The sequence below is a fragment of the Ixodes scapularis genome, unplaced genomic scaffold (genome assembly GCF_016920785.2).
Source record: "Ixodes scapularis isolate PalLabHiFi unplaced genomic scaffold, ASM1692078v2 PGA_scaffold3__209_contigs__length_174095766, whole genome shotgun sequence".
In the NCBI taxonomy this organism is placed as follows: domain Eukaryota; kingdom Metazoa; phylum Arthropoda; class Arachnida; order Ixodida; family Ixodidae; genus Ixodes; species Ixodes scapularis.
Window position 1 is genome coordinate 116,575,299 of NW_024609868.1, and position 20,020 is coordinate 116,595,318.

A 20,020-nucleotide genomic window follows, 5' to 3' on the forward strand; every position below is an offset into this window, starting at 1 on the left:
ACCGGTCTATTTGTTCATTGCGGAGGAACACTGGCTGGCGGTAGTCGGGCTGTGGTTATTCATACCCGACTATAGCAAACATTGGCCGGTGCAGCCACCATCTTGCTAGCAGGCTTTACGGAGGCGGGCATTGCTGTGTGAGGTGGTCTCCTCGTGTTGTCGTTTGCATTAAAGGGTGCACTAAAGTGGATTTTGCGATCGTCTGTTCTTTGTCGTATCTGATTCTACAGGCCCTAAGCATCCTAAAAATCCAAGAATTACAATCGTGCGGGGCCGATTTCTTTATTAAAAGCATGATGAAAGGTCGGGACACACCACTTTCTGAACCCAGCAGCGATGTCAGCGTGGTGACAATGGGCGCTCATCGGCCAATCACGAGCCGCCTCTCCAAGCACGTCGGCCAATCACAAGTCGCCTCTCCACAATAGGCAGCTTGCGATTGGTCGACGAGTGCCCATCGTCACCGCGCTGACGCCACTGCTGTATTGTGCCCCCGCCTTTCTTCAGCGGAAAAATCTGCTCGGTAAGTGGTATGTCTCGACCTTTCATTACGGCAAAACTTTGTGTTGTGACAAAAAAGTGAATTCTGATGAAAACGGAAAAGCTTTTCAAAACATGCTTTCAAATTGAAACTTTGATTCAATGTAACTATATAGTGTGCACTTTCTGTGTGTAGCACTTACAATACATGTGGTTTGTAAGTTATAAATAAAAAAAAAAAAATTTTCAAAAATATATATATATTTTTTGCAATTTTGCGTTTCAAGATTAGGGTCTCCCCTCAATAGGAATTGGCCGTGGTCCCACTGCAGCCTCGCAAAGTTGTTTCTGTTATTGCTACGACTGGAGTTCCTCGTTTTAGGTGTACACCGATGAGCCCCAAAAGTGAACCCTTGTTTCAAGTTTCGTCAAACTTGGGGAAGGCTGAAAAGCCCTTAATTAGAGTTGTCCTTAAAGAAAAACGCATGCTTCACGGGAAGATATCTTTAGCTACAGCTTTGTTTTTTTCTTAACCCAAAGCACTGCCTGCAGTAAGCTGCCTGCAAGGCTGCCTTTTCACTTCGGGAACCGCACCCTTTAAGTCGTTTGGTTGTTGGTACCAAGATGTTTCCACGTGAAATGTGCTTTTTCTCGTCGGGGGAGGGTATAGAAATTTTTGAAGCAAAAAGCGAAGCTGCCAATTAACTTAGCCGATTGGCCGAGCCAGGTTATGACGTCGCACCGCCTATTTCGGATGCGGCCACCATCTTGAGTAGGGGGAAGAGGCCATTGCAGTAAAAAGCGTTAGCACCAGGCGGGAATTGAACCCAGCCATTTAGATTACTAAGCAAGCATCTTTTCAGCATGTTGCGACAGATTGTCGTGGGTTGAGGTGCTGTTTGATGGACAAACCTTGCGGGACATCCGCCCTGCATTCAGTACATGCCAACTCGACGCCCTGTCACATGTTTTTAAAACCAGGGTCAGCTCCGGTACCTAAATTCCAGGAATCGCTGTAGGGTGTACACGCCACGCATTATTGAGTGAGTCTCTAAACTAACCGATGAAGAGCTCTGAGAGTGCAGACGCCTCATGTTTCACGTGTGATGCAATTGCCCAGCAGTTTGCTACGCATTTGTTCAAGTATTTAGTTCACACACGTGTTCTGTGGGGGCTGAGTGCCCGTGTCCCGTTTGCAACGTACACCCCAATAAGCGCACCGTTTCTTTTGTCGGACGCTGAGAATCGGTGCCAGGAAACACCAAATCTGCGTGAAAAAATTAATCTTTGAAGAAATGACCCCCCCCCCCCCCCCCTACCCCCCAATTTGAAGAAATTTAAACTTGACCATGGACGAGGAAACTTGGCACAAGGAAAAGTTGCAGCGGGCTTGGGGTTTGGAGTTGTAATGGAGGCGTTGTGCATACAGGGAAGAGCTTGGCCTTAATGCTCCCCGGCTGAGAGCTGTGCGGATGGTGGTGATGCGAGACGGCGACCAGGTGCACCTGTACACGCTGGTGGATGGAGGCTCCAGGTCTTCCACGGGATCACTCAGGTGGGTCCAGATGCTTGCAAAAACGAGAGGGGAATGCATCGGTTCTTTACGAGGGTAGAAAGTGAACATTGATTTCAGAACATTGTTTTCGGGGTGTCCCTTAATTTGCTCTAGTATCAAACAGTTGTTGGCACAGACTAGGGATAGTTACAAGATTTTGGAACGCCTGAGTAGAGAATGGATGGACTGTGAAGTAATGTGGGATGAAGCTTTTTGTGGCCTTTTCTGCACCGTGTGTGTGAGTAATGTGCATACAACTTCTTAAGCCTACTGTTCTAACATTCGCTGTTGCAGGCGAGCCTCCGTTGTCCATAGGCTTGCTCTCTGTCGGCTCTATGGCCGAATTTAGCGGGAAGACCCGAATGGGTGTGTAATTGATGCAACGCGGCGTGACGTTGTGTCACGTGACCCCAACATCGCAACGCGAGGTCACGCGACGTTGCACTAACGTGAGCTCAACTCGGGGCACGCTGAAGAGTGCACAGAGAGGGCCCATGCCATTACCAAAGTTGAATAAACAAATAATAAATTCACCAACGTATGCATCAAAATACTAATGCATTACGTCTCCTTTAAAGGCAGTCAGAGAGAAGGCGTAGTTTTTACAGCGAGCTGTCACTGGAACTTCCCAGCTGCATTTGAAACGTCGGCATTGCGCCGGACAGTAAACTCTGTTTCATGTGTGCCCGCGCGTGCACCATCCCATGAGGCTCTTGCCAGGTGGTAGTGTCCTTTACTTTTACGGTCGCTGGGGGATGCCGCTACACCTTCCTTGCCATAAAACTCTATTTGCTTGTATTTTCAGTTGTAAAGCAATGCAGCACTTGAAATGGTAACTAACGGTCTCGATTTAGTCTCGGGCAGGAACATTGACTCGTACGTGTGTGGCACGCTCCCTTTCTTACATGCTTTGGTGACTGCAAGGTTGTGTTGTGTGTGATCGAGCGAGTAAAGAGTGGATATGCATAAAATTGGGTGTTACTACGCGCAATAACAGCCATCGCCGTCACAGTTTTTTTTTCTTTTTATGACACCCTTGCACTCGCACAAACGACTCTGATCATCTTAGAAACCTTCGTTCCTTTCCGTCTTGGTTTCCGGGCAAGCAGTGCCCACTCTACGCGGGAGATGAGTGACGAGGACAGCGCATCGGAGAGCCGGCGCCACCGGGAGAACCTGGTGACGAGGCACAAGGTCGAGCTGCTGCAGCAGAAGCTCAGGTCCTGTCGGCTCAGGAAGGTGGGAAAAGTCTCGTATCTCTCTCCCTCCCTCTGCGTTGGGTGCTTTTGTGCGCCGTCCTTTTATGCGACATAAAGCATTTTGTGGGAAAAGTAAGTCGATGGAGAGGCGCTTGTTCTAGCGTCTGTGTCTGTGAAAATATGAGCACGCACAGGTGCCATGTCAGGGGAAGTGCGTTCATGTGCTGCAGCGTGTGGCACGGGGAGCGAAAGCTTGAATGGCAGGACCCGGGGATTCCGGGTTCAATCCCTGCCTTTGCCCGATTCGATCTGGATGAGCGTTATACTGGCGTCTTGTAGTGTAAAACTATAGCGTTATGCTAGCGGTGCTACTGCACCGTCTAAACTCCTCATCTACAGTCGAGACAAAAGGTGCTAATTAGGGCTAAGTTCCCACCATCCAAGCATGCACACAGCACAATTACTTTGAGGTGCCTTGTCAATGTTCCCTTAAAGGGACACTCAAGCGGTTTTTGGAGAAGCTACTTTTTGGTGCGATGGTGTTAAGGAAGTGTCAGTGAATGAGTATCTTCAGTTTTAGAAGGCAGAAACGCCTATTAATCACGCAGGAATAAAATACGTGCGGACTCTTTTCTGTACTTGCGAGGACCAATGAAATTATCGTATGTTTGAAAATTTTGGCGGTCTTTTTAAAGTTTCGCTAAAAAAACAATTTTCAGTTCATTTAAATATGTTGTGCATGATAATTTCACAAGACGTAAAATATTTCTAGTTTAGAATACGCGATAGCGCAATTATCGTTTCACAAACAAGGGACTACGTTTTCTATTTGCCTTCCTCCGCGGGAGGTGAATTTCCCGTTCCCCAGGGATGCGCGGAAGCGCACGTATCTCCGCGCGTTGCAGGCCGGCCGGCTCCTTCTATCCGCAAACGTGGCGTCGGTGGTGATCGTCGGAATGGACGGCCTGGTGAAAGCTCATCGTTCCGCGTAAAAGCGCTATCCTTGACTGTGAATTTTCGTCGTGTTTGGCTATGATAACCCAGCACGTACTAGAAGGGAGCATCCACCTACTCGTGCGGCGATGTCGTGGCGGCACTCTCAAGATAGCAGAAACGCCCGTGCCGTCGTGTTTGTTTACTTCGACTACAGTGGTGCTTTCTAAGCATTTCTGTCCTCGAACATCGCCCGGATTTCTGATTTGGCGCATTTCATGCGTGTGCTCAAGTTCAAGGTATTACTGGCGCGTACCGTATAAAGGATACGAATTTTCACGCGTTTTCATCACCGGAGAAAAATGATTAGGGTTAGCAATCCTGAACGCTCGCAACGTCTATCTGATCACGAAATCATATTTCTACGTTGCTATATCGCTGCTAAGATTACATTGTCTTTTATAATCGTAGAAAAGGCGTGTGGCGATATTTGTTCTATTGCAATGTCGTGTATTAGAGTCGTGATCGTCCAAGACGGCGCTGCATCTTTTTATTTTATTTTTTTCATTCGCTGTACCCTGCAAGCCTATCAAGAAAAAATAATAAAGCTTTAGACTAGAAAACTGTCTGTCTATATTCTGTTACGGCATTGAGTAGCAGTGCGTCCCCTTTTTTAGAGGGGCCGCTGACACTGCTGACGGCGGCGTACAGAAGCGGTCGCCGTGCTGACGACCCGCTGCGCTTGTTGTAGTGGTTGCAGGTGTGTGTACGCGCGGCGGAGTGCGGTCGTTCCGGTTGCAACGGACGCAGTCGTAGGTACGCTCTCGTTGCACATGTCTGAACCAGCCTTCCCCCCGTTCTCCCGAGGCGAAAGTCAACGTGGCGACATCGTTTGACATCACGTACCAGAGGTAACGCTGCGATGTCAAATGTTGGTTTGGTTACGACTTGCCCCAACCGCAAATCGAAGAACGCCCGAAAAGGTCTGCGTTTCGTCGTCCTCGGAACCCGCACATGACTCCGAAGCGCTGCTATCGTCCACATCGCACGTCGGAGTGGCGTCATAGGAAATCATCCCCAGGTCGGCTGTCCGCCGAAGAACTTCAACCTCTAACGGCGTCAGGTCCTCGAGCGTATAGAACTCCGCCATGATCGAAGCTCGAATGACAAAGAGGTTCGGCCGATGCGGCTACCTCGGGATCACTGCGCGACGGAACGTCGTCCAACGCCATTGGCCCGAGATCCTTTTGATAAGCGTGCGACGACCAATGAGAGTGGTTTCGTTTTCGGATGGATCCGAGGTTTGGCGGCCTTCAATTACATTTTTATTAAAGAAATAATCACCGTATGACTATACTTTTTGGTTTTTAGGGATACTTAAGGCGTCTAAATTCAGCTGTCATTATCAAAACACGAACTCAAAAACCACTTGACTGCCCCTTTAACCGGTGCCTTGATTCGCTCGCAGGAGGGCCGAGCCGAGTCGCCCGAGAAACCAGAGCCGGAAGTGAGCTCCGTCCCAGCGCCGGAGCCGGTTTCTGAACCCGAACCCCTATTAGACACTGGGCCGGTGCTACCGGATCCCCAGCTCAAAGAAGTGCCGGAACTCGAGTTCAGGCCCGAACCCTTGGCGGCCGGAGATGCGGCCAGAGGGGAGGTACGTGAACTCCTGCCGTCCCTGGAGTCCGTCCCAACTACGAGAAGGCAGCTCTGGCGCGAACCCTGCGGCAACTGCTGGATTGATCCGGAGCCAGAGACGGTGCTGCCCCACAGGCCGTCTGCCGGAGCCACGAGCCGGATTCTGTCCGGTACGGTCCGGATCTTTTCAACTTCCACTTGACGGAGTATGAGTGTGAGGATATTCGTCGAGGGGGGGAGAGTATACTTGAGCAGGTTTGAGTTCGAACTTGCCCGTAATCGTTTTGACTACGAGGGGTTTAATTGCACTTTTATATCGGTCGGAACCACTCATACTCATTCCGAATCTGACTTGTGGTCCTTTGCTGGAGCCACAATTCGGATTCTATCTGGTACGGTCAAGACTTTTTCACTTTCTGCTCGGCTTGAGATTTGTTCGAGAATGCTTGTACGAGTACAAGTTATTTATTTAGTTATTTATTTATTTATCAATACTGCCAGCCCAATATAGGGCCAAGGCAGGAGTGGGGTGATACAGTGTCACACATGCACATTATAAACACAACAGTTCTAAACAAAAAGCAATCTTAGCACCGAAAAATAATATCTACGACATATTCGAAAGAAGAGAATTAATACAGTAACCAAATGTAATACTAGTAATAACAATAACAGTATATCAGTAAATGTAACAGCAGTAATAAAAAATAAAGACAGTAAAAATAATATCTTAAGAGCAATAAAAGCAATCTTAGCACTGAAAAATATTATCTACGGCTTTTTCGAAAGAACAGAGTGCATCAATATCGACATCACCGGGAAGGCTGTTCCACAAATCAATTGTATGCACAAAAAAAGATTGTTTATAGCTATTTATTCAAGCTTTAATAGGGGCTACGGTCTTTGAGTGATGCAAGCGTTCAGAGTAAAAACATTTTGGTTTTAAGTAAAGGGAGCCATCAATTTTTATACAGTTCTTGAAAATCTGAAAGAACAGCTTCAACCGTTGGCTCTCTCTTCTGTTTGACAGAGGGCTTATATTGGCTTCCCTTTTAAGTTCGGTCACAGACGTAGTTCGTCTGAAATCTGAAAAAACTATACGTACAGCTAGCGATTGAATATCTTAGAGTTCTCTGACCAGAGAGCTCTGCCATGGGCTCCACACTGCAGACGCGTATTCTAACACAGGTCTAATAATTGTCTTATACGCAAGAATTTTAACGGAAGGGGGAGTTTTACCCAGCGTTCTCTTCAGGTACCACAATTTGTTAGTTGCCCGCTTTTTAACATACTCCACATGCTTTTTCCACCCGAGGTCAGAAGACAAAATCACTCCTAAATATTTGTAACTGTCTACTTCAGTCAATACTACGCCAGCAACCTCATAGCTAAAGTTTAAGACAGTTCTTTTTGTTGTTATATGCATGTACTGAGTTTTGCTAATATTAATCTTCATGTTATTTTCACGACACCAAGACGCAATGTTAGCCAGCGCTTCACTCACTTTTATCTGGTCTTGTATTTCAACAAAGGGACTGTAAATGACGCAGTCGTCGGCAAACATTCTTAGGTTAATTGGGACACCTTCATTGGATGGGAACAAACTGTTAACGTAAGTTAAAAAAAGTAGGGGCCCTAAGACAGAACCTTGGGGCACCCCAGAATGAACATCTAACAGCCCTGAGTAACTACCATTTATATCCACAAATTGTTGACGGTTTGAAAGATATGCATTGATCCACCTAGTCAAAGAAAAGGGAACTCCGAGGTCTATTAATCTCTTAATCAGTCTGCGGTGAGGTACCCGGTCGAACGCCTTCGACAGGTCGATGAAAACTGCATCAACCTGCGTACGGTTGTTAACGTAAGTGGCTAATTCATGGTAAAATTCAATCAACTGGGTTACCGTTGACAGGCCACTGCGGAAACCATGTTGGTTGGGGTTTAGAACATTATGCATTTCTAAGAAAGAAACGAGTTGTTTGGTTATGATATGTTATAGTAATTTACAGGCCGTGCAAGTCATGGAGATAGGACGGTAATTATCAATTGAGTCACTTCTGCCAGATTTCTTTATAGGGACAACCCTAGCGACTAGCCAGTCATTCGGTAATGCAGCATCCTTGATTGATACAGAAAATATTCGTACAAGGTATTTGGCCACCCATTCTACATATCTTTTAAAGAAGGCATTCGGCAAAGCATCTGGTCCCGGGGATTTTTTTTCATTGAGTGAAAGTAGTAGTGCAACAACACCCTCCTCAGATATAAAACTGGTCATGTCATCTGCGGGAGGAATAATGATGTTCTTACATGATTCTCTTGTAAATACAGACTGGAAAAACTGATTGAACTTAACTGCTATTATTGCCTTGTCACTCACCAGGCTGCCGTCAATAGATATCTGTTTAATACCACTTTTTGTAGGAGATAGGTGACGCCAGAACTTTTCGGGGTTAGATAGCTAACATTCAGGTAACGTCCTTGTATGGTATGTTTCTTTAGCCAATTTTATTAAGCTTTTTAGTTGCCTCGCCTGCTGATTTACATAATCAGATCGACGCTTCCGAAGCCTTTTCAGCTTCCGTTTGACGTGCAGAATTTCCCGTGTTATCCACGGGTTTCGGCGTTTTATCTTTTTTGTCTTTTTTGGAATAAAATAAGCAAGACAATGGCCCACTATACACTTGAAGCTTAGTTACATTTCATTTACCTCAGTCCGCTGATTGAAGTTATCGAGGCACTGCTCAAGATAGTCAATAACGGATTCATCATTTGCCCTACCAAAATCATAGTACATCTTCTTTTCATAGTGTTTAGACTTAGTAACAGAAATATCACATTTTAAAAATACTAACTTATGGTCAGATATTCCGTCATGAACAGAAACCTCACAACCATCGAAATGATTACTAACAAACAAAAGATTGAGTAGCGAACATGTAGTGTCAGTAACACGCGTAGGTTCCGTAACAACTTGACGTAGACCGCGACTGAAAGCCAATTGTAGAAGCGAGTCGGACATCCTCGTGCCCTGGACAGCCACACCATCATCCGACCAAATGACGTCCGGAGCGTTAAAATCTCCTCCAATTATCAATTTACTTCGACTATTAGTGTTTGTGATCAAGTAATCCAAGATTTTATCTAAGTCCTCAGAGGATGATCCTGCCTTTTTATATACCGTTCCAACAGTTATCCAAGTTCCGAAGAAATCCAACTTGCACCACACACTTTCACTGTCACCAACATGCTCCATGGATTGAAACACCAAGTTGTCTTTTATTGCTATAGCTACTCCTCCACCTCTGCCGCACCTATCCCTGCGAAGTAACCTATAGTTTGGCGGTACGACTTCGTTATCAAGAATATTATCATTAAGCCAGGTTTCGGTTATCAGAAAAACATGCGGGTCATAGCAATAAATTAAAGCTTCTAGTTGGTCAGTTTTGTTAACTAAGCTTCGTGCATTTAGGGATACCAGTCTTAGTTCTTCTTTTCTTCCTCTTTGTGTCATGCGCAGGGAGTAAGGCGCCGGCTGGAAGTTTGTACTTGTTTCACTTTGTCATTTTTCTGGTCATCCCATATGTACACTTCACCATTTATCTTCAGCTTATCATATGACAAATACACCTTTTCCCTCCTTTCCCTGTTGGCTCGTGAGCTGTTCCAAAGAAGTCTCCTGACTGAGCGAACACGGTATGAAAAATCTTCACCAATGTATATATTTGTGCCTTTTAATTTTTTAGCATTTTGAAGTATCAGCTCTTTTTCCCGGTAGTCCATAAGTCTAAGTATGACGGGGCGTCATGAACCTTCTTTGTGCTTTACGAGACGGTGGATCCGCTCTATACTTGTTATCGATACCTCCAAATGTTTTTCGAATATTTCCTTGACTACCGTAGTATTTAACGAGGACAAACTTTCCTGCGGACTCTCCGTCAGACCATGTATCACCAAGTTGTTCCTTTGTTCTCTATTTTTCAGTTCATCTATCTTGTTCTCCAGGGCTTGAATATGCGTTTGAAGTTCCTCAGCCCGGGCCGTCATACGGTCTTCACTCGACGTCACCCTCGTGGTCAAGTTTTCCAACTTTTCCTCTAAACCATTAGTGCGCTGTAGCAGTATTTGGATATTAGCATTAATTTCCATTAGAATCTCATGATCAGTTTTTGGGTTAATAAAAGTTAATACAGTGTAGACCACTTACAACGTAACCGCTTATAGTGCAGGAGCGGGTATAACGCGGCTTTTTTAAACCACCGGTTTGCCTTCCATAGAACTCCATGTAATTACATACCGCTTAAAATGTAGGCACGCGAAGGGAAATACCGGTTATAGTGCGGCTTCCGGAACAACCGGGGCAGCGAGCACGCTTCCCTGTGCGACACTAGATAACGGCGCGAGCCGCAAGCGGCACTCTCGGGGCAAGGAGGTTGCTCGAAGAAGCTGGGAGAAGCGAAGAGAGAGGCTTCAGTTGCCATAGCGAAGGAGGGACGTACGCACGTGTCGTTGAAAACAACCGCAACGACAGACCTATCGCAGGTCGAGGAGAAGTGTTCGCGCGCGTTGCATGCCGGTCGCGGGTCGGCTGCTTCTATCCGCAAACATGGCGTTGGTTGTGATCGTTGACGTAGACGGCGTTCTAGTTCACTTTAACGGCGTGGTGGATGCTCATCTTTCCGCGTAAAAGCGCTATCCTTGACTGAATTTTCGTTGTGTGTCGCTATGATAACCCAGCACGTACTAGAAGAGAAGATCCACCTACTCGTGCGGCGATGTTGTGGCGGCACTCTCAAGACGGCAGAAACGCCCGTGTCGTCGTGTTTGTTTACTTGGACTACAGTGGTGCTTTCTAAGCATTTGTGTTTTCGAACATCGCCCGGATTTCTTATTTTGAACATTTCATGCCTGTGCTCAAGTTGAAGGTATTACTGGCGCGTACCGTATAAAGGATGCGAAGTTTAATACGTTTTCATCACCGGAGAAAAGTGATTAGGGTTAGCAGTCCTGAACGCTCGCAACGTCCGTCCGCAACCCGCGACGCCGTTAAAAGGCTGCGGCAGGCAAAAGTCGCTAATTTCTTCAGAAATGTGTGACACACTTGAGAGAGAAGTGTACTAGTCTGGTAAAATAAAGACTTTCCTCAAACTAAGCTTTATTTTTCATCTAACATAAAATAAATTCTTCTAAAAAGGTAAGTTGTCTCATGGCATGTATTTTGGCCTGAAAAATTTATGTTTTGGTTATTACGCGGTACCGCTTATAGTGCGGATTTTCGCGACTCCCGCGACATACGTTATATGCGGTCTACACTGTACTTGAAAGGTTTTTATTTAAGCTCAAACATGCTCATACTTGTTTTAGTATGAGTGTGTTCGATTGAGTTTTATCTCGAATTTGCTCAAACTTGTTTCAACGAGCACTCCAACAAGTTTGAGTATGAATAGGAGCAAGAAAGTGATTAAGGGCTAGATTTTTGTTTTCTCTCACTTTAAGCCAGAGGCAAATGGAGAGCGTATGTAACTAGCTATAGGTACAAAATAGTGGCTGTCTGGGAAAAGAGATGCATATATTTTAAGAGGTGAAAGCCAGTGCACATGTCTGTGGTTTAATTCAAACATTGGATTGGAGGTGTGAAGCTAGATCAGATATTACCTAGCTCTTTTAAGTAGTAGGATATTGAATGTGGAAACCAGACGAGATCTTTTTTCTATGCAGTTTGTCCTGTTGAGCATATTTCTGTAAAATTTAGGCATGTGCAAATAATGGATTTTGAGTTTGTAGCGAATTCAAAGCGAATAGTGGTTTCGGACAAATATTTTAATACGAAAGCATTACCTGGTCCCATGGAGCGATCCAACGTCACCAGCTTTGAAGCCATGCCAAACAGCATCTTAAATTCTTTCTTCTAGTGAAGCCAGCTCCTTGCTATGAAACCACACGAAAAGCCTAGCCAAACGGCACCTAGTTTCCCTGATCCCAAAGGAGCAGAGTAAAGCTGATGGATTTCGGCTTAGGTCCCATTGGCTGGCGTGCGTCGACAAGGCTCGCATTGGCCGCTGCTCATCAGTTTCAACAACCGCCACTTCATGGCACTGCGTGTCTGTCAGTGCGCCGATAACACAATGTCCAAGGTCAGAGCGGCGAGGAGAGGGCATGCTCTGCCGTCGGTGCAAATACACTGCAGACGAAATAAGGTAGCGGAAGAATGACGTGCATGCTTTCGCATTCACAACTTGTAAGAATTGCTTACGTGTACCTCGAGCCTTTTTGAATTGAATATCGAATAGTTTCTGTAAGCCTTTGACTATTTCAACATGCTTAAACTGAAGCCCAGCTCAACTTGTGAAGGTATTGCCAAGCTTCAACTTGTTCATTTCTAAGATAAGTTAAATTTAATCTAACTGTATTTATTAACTGTGTGCCCCAAAAGTCCAGTGCTTATTTACATTGGGATGGCAAGTAAACAACACAATTGACATAAAATTAAACCTAAAGAGATGCCCAGCTATACCTAATTAAGAGAATGTAGACATTAGTTTTCCTATATACTATATAGTTTTCCTATATATTTTCTTCAGTCAAAGGATTAACACACGTTGTCAGGCATGCATGCCAGTTTAATATTGAAAATTTTACTGCAAAGTAGATATTAACATTCACTAAGTTTCTGTTTTTTTTTTAAATACATCGGGCGTGTGCGTGTATCCACCCCACTTTGGAAATGAGCTTTCCTCCTAAGCATGCGGCTGCAATGTTTGTACTTTTCGAAGTGTTAATTGCGACGAATCAGCCCCGTTGAGTGCGCTTCTTGCAGAGCACCGGTGTACTGCGAAGAAGCCACACCCGCGGAGGAGAGCTCCGTGGGTGTTGCTTCCCCGCGGTGCACCGGTGCTCGGTGGGAAGTTCGCTCTACGGGGCTATCTTGCTGGGATCAACATGTCGAAAAATATAAATGTTGCAGCTTGTTTTGAAGCGAATATCGAATAACATTGTAGATGAGACTACTATAACAACTCAGATATTCCCACAATACTAGTAAAATTACTTTATTCTATATTTTGTGACATTTTTTTTAGCAATTGAGGAGGCCTTTCCTCATACAAAAACAAATCTCAACTATTACATTGAGGGTCTTAACTATTGCATTGGTGGCTGTGACAGTGGCTATTCATTTGAGCGGCATTAGCAAACGGGAGTTGACCGTTTTTGGTGGCACACTAACACGGCGGTATCCGCAGCCAGCGACAGTGTGAAATGGAGATGGCGATGCATCTCCATTTCTAACAAGTCACGACACTGCTGCTCTGCTGCAATAGCATCGGGCACGTCGGCAAGCTGTCGGCCATTCTAGCTCTTTTGACAACTGTCTGGAAGAAGAAGAAATGAAGAGGAAGAGTTCTAGGCTCTAGCCATGGAAAGCACTTCCCAGATTAATGATAGTTGACTCTGATGACTACTTCTGGAGCCACTGAATAATCTACGGCTAGAGTGCGAGTGCTTCATTCCCTGATTGTCAACTGGGTGGTGCCATTTTGTTGTCTCGCACAGAGCAGGCACAATTGGCGACGGTCGCAATCTGAAAATATGATTTTTTTGGCTCTAGGCGCGGTGTTGGAAAGCTCGTGCGATATTGTTTTGCTTCATCGTGGATTGCTTCGCCCTTTCAGAAGGACGGAAAAGTGCCTGCCGCGATTTCAGATTCATCATCAGATAACTGGCTGCAAGATGGCTGAAGTGTTGTTACTTTGAAGCATTGCTTAGTTGGGGGACTTAGCTACTTTTAGAGTCACTAATTGAAATCTGTGCTTTGGAGTAAGAGCACCTCAGCCATGTTGGCGCTTATAGTCGGTGTTGCTATTAGTCGCCAGCCTTTGTCGACGTGCCCGACGGAAGACACAAGAAGCGCTTTTCGTCGTCCTTTCTCAAACTGTTCGCTGCAGAGCAAGCAGTACTGCGACAATCTCCTAACGTCGAATGTGCCACCAAAAATTCTAATTTCAGAACGGTAACTGTCACAAAGGGTGCCAGTGGGGCTGTGGGCACCTAAAGCCCACTAGCTGCTGGCACATAAATGACGCATGATGTGAATGGACGAATGGACATTGTGGCGGCTTAAGGGGGAACACTGGTCTTGGAGCTTTTTTTTCTTATCTTATGACCAAACCGAATGAAACTGCACAAGCCTGTTGAGTTTTTTCGTGCCGATTTCATATATCTGGTAATTTTCTCAGTCAGCAGAATTGTCCTCAAGATAATTAAAACTTGCCTGCCTTTGTTTGGAGGAACGATAGGGAAAAAACTGCTCTACAGAATATCCTTTTTAACAGATGGCTGGATACTATGAAGTGTAGAGAATAGAATGTTGGAAGTATTTTTAAGATAAACCCAATATTAGTGATTTTACCTCACATTGAAGTTCAGTGCTCAATGCGTGGCTAACAAGTAATAAAACAAAAGATCAAATAGAAAATTTTCTAGACTTGTATTAAAAAAATCTGCTCTCAACATTGCAGGCACGTAGCCAGGATTTTGTTTCGGGGGGGGGCCCGCTTATGACAAAACACTGTATGAGGGAGAAGGGGAGAGAAGGTCCCAGCAACATAGAAGATTCTGGGGGGGCCCAGGCCCCATGGGCCTCCCCCCTGGCTACATGCCTGCAACATTGTATGCTTCACATATTTAGCTACACATTTCAGTAGAGGCTATATTTCCATCTGCTCTAGATGCTGGGATATCCCTCCTGCAAATTTTCGACAAGTCCAAAAATTATTTTGTGAAAACAGTGTTTTAGAGTCAGCTTCAACGCACATTACATTCAGCCCGCATAGACATTATAAATTGATTTACAGCTCAATTATTCATCTATGAAATTAGAAGTCTGGTAGATTCAGAAGAACAGCCATCGCCATTTTCAAAAGACTGCAGTTTTTGGCTCCGAAGACCCGCGTTGCCCCTTAAACAGGGAGGAAAACGAGTGTTGTTGCTCTTTGTTAAGGATGCATGGGTTCTCAAAGTGGGCTCCTAGGAACCCGGGGGTTGCTCAGAGTAAGATCACTGGATCCTGGGAAAGTAGTGCCATTGCCTTCTCTGCTTTCTGGCAGGACACAAACAGATACTAACATACAGACGACCAAAACCTTGATTGGCTAACCGTCTCTGTAGTCATGGCAATCACCATTTAGGTTCTTTAAAATCTTCGAAAAGGCCGTCCTGAACCAGTAACGTGAAGATTGTGCTGAAAGTGTTCCTTGCCAATAAAAGTGTCCTTGGCACCGGGCACGCAGTCAACTTATCAATCAAGCTTATCTTCTCGGATCTCTTACAGTGATATTTTCCCTCTTGCATATTTAAAAACAAAAGTAATATTTTTTGCCCATATTGTGCGAAGAGATGAAAGCCATAGCTGTAGCATAGTCAGGCCATACGGGTGGAGGGGTGTTGCCACATACTCGAGTATGTAGGTGCGACGTGGTTAATTCTCATAGCCGTCATGAATGCCACTGACGACTGCCACCAGTGATCCGTGAAGTAAGTCGGTGAGCATGGTGGAAGTTTCTAGAACCATCCAACATTACGCGAAGCAACTGGACACCGCCAAAGTGGGATTTCGCATAACGGGGGGAATGTTTGGAGAAAACTGTTTGAACTTTGAAGCAGACGACACGAAGATTTTCCCTCCATCGCGCCATTCTTGGCGGGACGCCAGGGCTGCCCTCTCCGCTCTGTTCGAGCGACACGGCCGATGGGAAGACTCGATTTCCCTCCTTGTGCCAAAAGGAAAAAAAAATATTTTTCCCTTCGTGCGTGCGGCGACGACAGCCCACGTAGTCGAAATCTCTGCATAGTGTTGCCTGTAAACCTATCGCTTTAAAAATTATTTTTCAATGCCGTCAAGCTTGTGGTGGCAGTGCGAAAATGTGCGCTTTTTCTGCCGGTGTGTGGATAACACAATTTTAATACATACCGTTCTAAAGCAACTTCTTGCAACTAATTTAGATCGGCTCACCAAGAATGAACTGGCCAAGAAGAAACTGTTCGTTCCACGAACCAAAGTGGCAACCAAACGAGGAGCTTGGTGCTACTTTCCCAAGATCCAGTGACTTTAGCGTAGAGTACCCTCGAGGGTTCACCAAGCTCCCAGATTTTCTCAACCGTCCCTGCCCCCAAGTAAAACATTCTTCCAGTTGAAGCGAGACTTTAGCCAATCCGAGCCGTCCATCAATCGACTACTGTCCATCGAACACTCCCTAGTGATTTCTACTATTGTTTTACAAGTTTTGTGGGCTTCTGTACCACTTTATTGCATCAATGACAAGAGTGAGGGAGGGGTTCCCCTGCGGTCAATTTTAAGAAAGATGGGTGCTCCTCAATACCGAAAATTTTCGGAACCTGTGCTCTGAAGCGTAGCCTTTTGCGTGGCTCCAGCTACTTCTATATAGAGGCCTTGCCCTATTTTTGTTGATGAACAAGTTTCCAATGCTCAAACGGTCTGCTCGTCTGACTGGAGGGCCCCTTTCCACGTGTCCGCAGGAGAGAAGGTGGGCCGGACGCTTCCCCAGCTCCTGGTGTCCCCCTCGTCCGGCACCAGCCAGAAGGAGGCTTCGAGGCTCTGGAGACACAGGCAAGGGTGAGCACCTTTATGGCTGATGCTGGACCGGCCACTCGGGTGGTCGCCTGGCTGCGTTGGGACTTTCGAGGGTTTGGAAGCGGGGTGGGGTGGGTGCAGTAGAGGTGGTTGTACATAGACATCTGGTGGGTTGGGCATCCTCTTGTGAACTGTTTTATTTTTAAAAACATGGGACGAGAGTCCTTCTTTTCTTCTACCTCGTGGTGTGCCGCTGCGGTTTGTGAAAGAACGGCACGAGTTTGACCCATCTCGTTGATGAAAGTGTGTCAAAATTAATGAATCTGGGCTACAGTGGTTACGACAGTAGTTAAGCTCTCTCTCCGCAGCTTCGTCTTTCATTCAGTGTTAATGTTGAATGGCGTTGCATGACAGCACGGCATCACGTCACTTGACTTCATGTAACCTATAGTGATTATGATCACGTTGCGCCACGTGACCAGTCCCGACATTGAATTGACAGATGTTTTAACGGCAATACAAGTACTTTGCAAAACACTGTTAGTGCGAACACAACTTCGGCACTTTCTTGCATTTTAGTTTGAAAGGGTACTGGCAGGTATCAAAACTTACACTGAGGTTAGTTTTCCAGGTGAGCATTTTTCATAATTATAGTAGTTTCGATTACAGTCCTTCAATACTGAGAGAAAAACAGAAAAAAAGGCGTTGGCATGTTTGTGCTGAAAGACTTGCGGTGTGTACATAGCCGCCGTAAATGAGCGTTCACACTTGCAAGTCACAGCAATCGTGCGTGAGCATTTTACGATGGTTTGTACGACGGTACAAGCGACCAGTTTGGAGCAGTGGCTGGCCAATCAATTTCAGACTGGTTGCCCAGTCGCCGAGTGGCCGAGCAAGTCGGTAATGCCTCATTTGTGACGCTTGGCACGTTGGGTTTGTTTACACCCGGCATTGCGGTGTATTTCTGGGAGATGTCACCAACGTGCTGCCCAAGACCCCGGCTTGTGGTAGCGGCCACAGAAGTCTCTGCATTTGAAGCTCTGGTCAGCGCTGTTAAAGAGTACCCATTTCTTCGTGACAAGCAACACAATATTTGAACGAGCGCCTGGAAAAGACCTTGGCCTGGCAGCATATCTGTGCCACTTTTGACCAACAGCTACGCAAGCTCATGCGAGTGCATGTCGATGCAGCTATTGTGCCTTCTTTGTACGGTTCCAAAGCATTCGGTCCAAAACGCCAGTTATTTCTTACGGCCAATGAAACGAGTGAGTAGCCGTGCGACAAAACTTTCAGCCTTTCCACTCTGGTGAAGAAAGAAGAGCAGCAGAGCTGTAGCTTCTGTTCTCGGCAGTGGCTTTCCAGGCAAGCAATCTGCTCTTCGTTTGCAAGAGAATCTGAAGCTCTCGACGCAGTGGAACTTTAGGCGATAGCGGCTTCGCGGCGGTTGCGGAACCATGCGCGCGCAATTCGCTGCTCCTTCCGTTCCCGCTCTTCTTCCTCAGAAGAAATGTTGCCGCCATCTATGAGCGACGGCAGCAACCAGTTGTCTGGTTGCCGTGGCTGGAAAGGTTGCCACGATTTATGAGCGACGGCGGCAAACAGACAATCGGCAAACACAACACTCTGAACAGCTACCGCCACCTATGAGCGACGGCGGCAACCAGAGTGTCGTGTCGACCACGGGTGTCGACATTTCTTTGGTACCGGACACGATCCTGGAGAAACTAGCCCTAACAGCTCCGCTGTAAAAAAAGATGTGAGCAGCAAAATGCAAACCCGTATTGTGGTGAGATGGACGGAATCGATGGCGGCTCCTGAGAGCTTCGTTGCCTGCTAGTCGTGCGTCTGCTCAGTCGCAAACGCGAATGGGCCTCGAGGGTACTCGTCTGAGCCCCTCTGCTGGTGCAAAGGTAGAGCGTCAGATTAAGGAATCGGGGGTTTGGTGATGCTCCAGACTAAACCAATTGTAAAACAGATTCTGCATTAAAGCAGCACGAAAACCCAAGACCAGCAGAATAATGACGCATTCTGCGTTAAAACTGTGCTGTAAACGGGTAGAAGGAGACGTGCATCCCGGTCTGTGTTGCATGTTCCTGTTAACTCTGGCTTTTTAGTGCCGTTTTTCACCGTACGTGTCCTCGGGGGTTGTTCCGCCAGCAGTGCGGCCCAGGTGTCGTTTCCACGAGGGAGCGACGCGCAGACGAGGGGCGCCGTCGGCGGGGCGCTTCCCAAGAGGCTTCCCGAACCCGGGACCACCAAGATGGCCACCAGGGGGGCGGCGGGCAGGGCCTTTCGTGGCCGCTGTCGCAAGGTGCTCATCGTTACCACCTCCGTTGGACCGTCATCGCCTCAGTGCAAGGGAGACGGTGCGGAAGACGGTTCGGGCATCGACGTGGGACGCTTCTACAAGGTGGGCTTAGGACACACACAGTCTTTTTTCCTCTGTCCTGATAAGGAACAAACAACCGAGCGTTTGCCTCGTTTTAAACACTATAAAATAATCCAGCAAGTAGTTTACATTCCTGCAAAGTGTTTAGGGGAGCCAATTGCTCCAATCTACGTAGGTAGCTCAACGAATGATGAGGCTGAAGGCATGTTAAGACTTAAAATAACTGGTCCCCACCATGACACTGCATGGCGTGGACATGTGAAACATCACGACGTGGAAAATCCAGTACTATGGTCCATTGTGTATAGTAGAGCCCACTTACATAGAATCCGGGTATTTTTAATTATTGTCTATTTCGAACAGTCCAGACATCCCCTTGAATATCCAGGAGCCTCGTGTGTCTGTATCAAACTGCATCACCCCTGACATTCGATGCATCGAACACCCGAATGCCGCCATTGTTGCTCCCTTGACCGGTTTGCGTGCTCTGAGGCTGTGCAAGGCGAATCGTAGGGCGAACCCGTAGTGCCTCCAGCTTGGGCTGCGGGCAGCGAAAGGGGGTAAAAAGGCGGGGGGAAAAAGACACTCCCCTCGGACTGTCTGTGGCCCCAAATAAAAAATGATACAGGCTCGAAGGTGCGGACAAAGTCCGGGGAGCGCAGACTGTGTCCCGCACAAACCACACTCCGCGTCTGGTTTGTGTTAGGTTTCACGGCGATAGCTGTTGCGGGCTCCTCCCACCACTGGAAGTGACACCCGTTGTTGACGTAGCAGTCGGGGTTGCTTTCGTTGTTGGCGACGTAGGGCGTCCGTCGTCGACGTTGCCAAACCCGCGTAAAAGATCACGCACCCCACGGTGTGTGAACGCGACGCCGACGTGCAATGACTTTGCCGTGACGTGTTGCAGCTATCGCTGTGACTGTACCATGGATTAACACAGGACTGCTCAATTTTTATTTTCGTATTTATATATTTTCTTTTACTTATTCTTTTTTTTCTTTATTGATTTGTTTATTTCTTGTTATGTATTTTCGGTTCTTTTCTTTATTATTTTCACCCCAAACCTGCTACTCTTGCCGGGACATTGGCAAATAAATAAAGATCATTTGTCCTTTCAGACCAGCTGTGCTAATAGCTAGCTCCTATGATATCCGACTGCCACCGGACCGACCCAGGTTCATTTCCTGTAAAGACTCAAGCTTTATTTATGAACTTTGTATAAAACCTTAATGTCC

At 46.4% G+C, this 20,020-nt stretch overlaps 1 protein-coding gene across 8 annotated transcripts in view; it reads left to right on the forward strand.

The window, feature by feature from the left end:
- The window catches only part of LOC8032340, a 50,161-nt gene that overhangs the window by 13,549 nt on the left and 16,592 nt on the right, over positions 1 to 20,020 (forward strand). For 4 of the 8 annotated variants that reach the window (XM_029984666.3, XM_029984669.3, XM_029984667.4 and 1 more), the window contains exons 5-9: positions 1,910 to 2,035; positions 3,145 to 3,274; positions 5,636 to 5,975; positions 16,342 to 16,438; positions 18,554 to 18,806. In XM_029984666.3, coding sequence (XP_029840526.2) covers positions 1,910 to 2,035; positions 3,145 to 3,274; positions 5,636 to 5,975; positions 16,342 to 16,438; positions 18,554 to 18,806 — 946 coding nt within the window. The remainder of the gene's footprint in view (positions 1 to 1,909; positions 2,036 to 3,144; positions 3,275 to 5,635; positions 5,976 to 16,341; positions 16,439 to 18,553; positions 18,807 to 20,020) is intronic. The other 4 variants (XM_029984668.3, XM_040499407.2, XM_040499408.2 and 1 more) reach the window with 1 other exon arrangement.